This window comes from Arachis ipaensis, chromosome B06 (genome assembly GCF_000816755.2).
Source record: "Arachis ipaensis cultivar K30076 chromosome B06, Araip1.1, whole genome shotgun sequence".
NCBI classification, from domain to species: domain Eukaryota; kingdom Viridiplantae; phylum Streptophyta; class Magnoliopsida; order Fabales; family Fabaceae; genus Arachis; species Arachis ipaensis.
The window spans coordinates 14,168,320-14,171,305 of record NC_029790.2 but is presented as its reverse complement, the minus strand read 5'-3'; the positions used below and the strand labels follow the sequence as shown (position 1 = coordinate 14,171,305).

The following is a 2,986-nucleotide window of genomic DNA, read 5'->3' as shown; positions in this document are numbered from 1 at the left end:
TTGAGTAACAAAAAAAGGATTTTGCATTCATATCCATTCAAAGAGTAGCATAATATTCCATCAAGCTCAGTGGATTGATAAGGCATTATATCCATTGGTAGCAACCGATATAAGGAAATAAAACATGTATTTTACAACCGCAGAAAAAGTAAAAACCTATAGCCTAATTCATAGCCTACAAAAAACCCTAGAACTCCTGAGAAGCAGACCCAATCTCGTCCTTCCCTTTTCCAGCCTTCTTTGGAAGAAGAGTCTGATGGATATTTGGCAAAACACCACCATTGGCAATGGTCACAGATCCAAGAAGCTTGCTAAGCTCCTCATCGTTCCTCACTGCAAGTTGAATGTGCCTCGGAACAATACGGTTCTTCTTGTTGTCCCTTGCAGCGTTGCCAGCTAGTTCCAAAACCTAAATCACACAAAACACTCGATCATTTCCAATTTCACAAAATTAACCACCAGATACAGAAAGCAAATAAGATAAGTACAATAATATGGATTGATAATATCGATAATGGAAACAAGAACCGTTCCAAGTGATTATCGATACAGCGAATCCACTAATAAATCAAGACGGAGAAATTGAAGAAAATCGAAGAAATAAAACGAACCTCAGCGGCTAGGTACTCAAGCACCGCAGAGAGGTATACCGGAGCGCCGGCGCCGACACGCTCGGCGTACTTTCCAGCCTTAAGGAACCTGGCGATCCTTCCTACGGGGAACTGAAGACCAGCCTTTTGAGACCTTGAAACGGATTTGGAGGCCTTTGGCTTGCCCCTTCCGCCCTTGGTTGATCCAGCGGTGGAACTCATTCTGTGATCGACGGTGAAATTTGGGAACCCTAACCCTAGAATTTGTGATTCGGTGCGAAGACGATTGCAGAGTATGTTAGAGAGTGGAGAAGCACATTGAGAATCTGTAAGTGGAACAAGCTTATTATATAGGGGCGTAACCTAAGCGCTGATTAGTCGGGATGGTGAGGCACGGATCGCCAGCGTGGCATCAACACTCAGATTCGCGGGAAACTGCTTTTTCGTTTTTCGGCACTTTCGAATAACCCGCGCCCTAATATTCATATAAAAATATGATTATTACTATTAATTAACTATACATTTAAATTATTTTTTAATTAATAAAATTAAAAAATGTAAATTTATGGTTAAAAAATATTAAGTATCAAAATAGTATTTACTAAAAGTATAGATATAGGCATATAGCAACATTAATCTGTAATTTTGTTCAAAAGTCATGTGTCATGACTCATGACCAAAAAAAAGTTGTATTGCCTTGTTTCATGTACCAAAAACCTACGATTCTACATGTATGTAATCAACTAGGAATGGTAATTTTTTTCCGGCGGAAAATGTATCGGCAAAAATTTATCTATTTTTTTTGGTGACTGAAATAAATTAAACAAAGAAAAACAAAAGAAACAAAACAAGGAACTGCTTAAATAGAGGGACAGTCCCGTTTAAGACTACTCTTAAACTCCTTCCAAGGTGAAAGAAGCTCCACATGCGAAAGTTGTAACTTCATCGCCATCTTTGCCATAGTATCTGCCACCGTGTTTGCATCTCTCATAATCAAACGAAAGTCAACACGCCAATTCCAATGCATGATATCTCTTATTTTGAGCACCAGTGGATCAATAAACCCAAAACCATCTTGAGTAACAAGATTAAATGCTTCCACACAATCCGTCTCACAAATAACATCTCGTTGACCCACATCCCAAGCTAAGAGATATCCTCTCCAAATAGCAAACAATTCTCCTTGAAGAATACTATTACTCTCAATCATTCCCAAACACCCCCTTTGCCAGCTCCCATTACAATCTCTAATAACACAAGCAAAACCAACACTATCACCCGAACCAAAATAACTAGCATCACAATTAATCTTAAAAGTACCAATGGATGGGGGATTCCAAAAACCATTTAGAGTAGAGGGAAGGGACATACGTTGTAATTCAAAAATATTTCTAAGCTCCTTTTCTGAAGTTAATGCCAGACAAATGACTTTTTCCGGAGGCTAAGTTTCATGGGGATTAAAGATGTCGTTATTCCTTGCTCGCCATATCCACCAAAGTCCCGAAAAGAACTTGAACGGGTATGGGATCTTTTTTTTGGCTCATTTTTTTTGTTATGGAAATTTTCTTTGTGTTGTGCATGATTATGGGTTCTTGGGGTACTACACTAATGTGTGGGACAGTTTTTGCTCAGTTTCAGTGTGAAGAATTCGGACCATGCGAGTTCTTTGTATGGAAAAGATAATGATCAAATCGGATGGTCCAATTTGTATTTTTAATTTTTTTTTAATTTTTGAAAATAAAAATCGGAGGGTCCGATTTCAAGATTAAATTTTTTTTATTTTCTAAACCACAAATTGGACCGTCCGATTTGTGATTATTTGTTTAGAAAAAAAAAAACAATACAAAAAAATTGGAGGCACCAATTTGTATAACCCATAACAACGTCAAAAACTTCTCTTCTCACACCATTCTATGATACACGTCTCTCTCTCACACGAAAAAGAATTTGCGTCTTTTTTTACACCGAGATGAAAAACGAGTACTAGTTAAAAAATGGGACGAGAATGAGAATAAGAGAAACAATCTTTGTCCATAAGTACCCCTATAATATGTAAAATAACTAAATTATCTCTCATATATATTGATCCGGCCGTTACAAACCTAACATCATAACTCGGCATTACCAATCATAACTCGACAAGTAACAGTGTAACCGGCCTATTACATTCCACCTATAAAGGTATGATATTTTATAGAAGCCGAGCTCTCCTCAAGGTATCCATACAAGAACATATATATAACCATCATCTTCTGCGCACTGCATCCCTCTCTTCCCTCACATTCTTTTAACGTTCTTTCACTCTCACACATATGCAAAACACTCTTAACTCAACCTCGTCGTCGGTCACCGCTCCCTCACTCACTGTTGCTCAAGGTTATGAAAAAACGAACTAA

General features: G+C 37.8%; 1 protein-coding gene across 1 annotated transcript; it reads right to left on the bottom strand.

Moving 5' to 3' along the window:
• LOC107645863 (histone H2AX) lies at window positions 1-930 on the bottom strand. Its single transcript, XM_016349992.2, has 2 exons — window positions 612-930; window positions 1-409 (listed from the first exon to the last, which is right to left on the bottom strand). Exons 1-2 carry the CDS (start codon window positions 810-812, stop codon window positions 188-190), a joined length of 423 nt encoding a protein of 140 aa, XP_016205478.1. The 5' UTR covers window positions 813-930; the 3' UTR covers window positions 1-187.

What these genes read in the sequence shown, in the direction of transcription:
- LOC107645863 (XM_016349992.2), bottom strand. Translation starts at nt 812, where the DNA reads ATGAGTTCCACCGCTGGATCAACCAAGGGCGGAAGGGGCAAGCCAAAG. An exon ending in TTGAGTACCTAGCCGCTGAG is followed by an intron (nt 410 to 611) that starts GTTCGTTTTATT and finishes TGTGTGATTTAG; the next exon opens with GTTTTGGAACTAGCTGGCAA.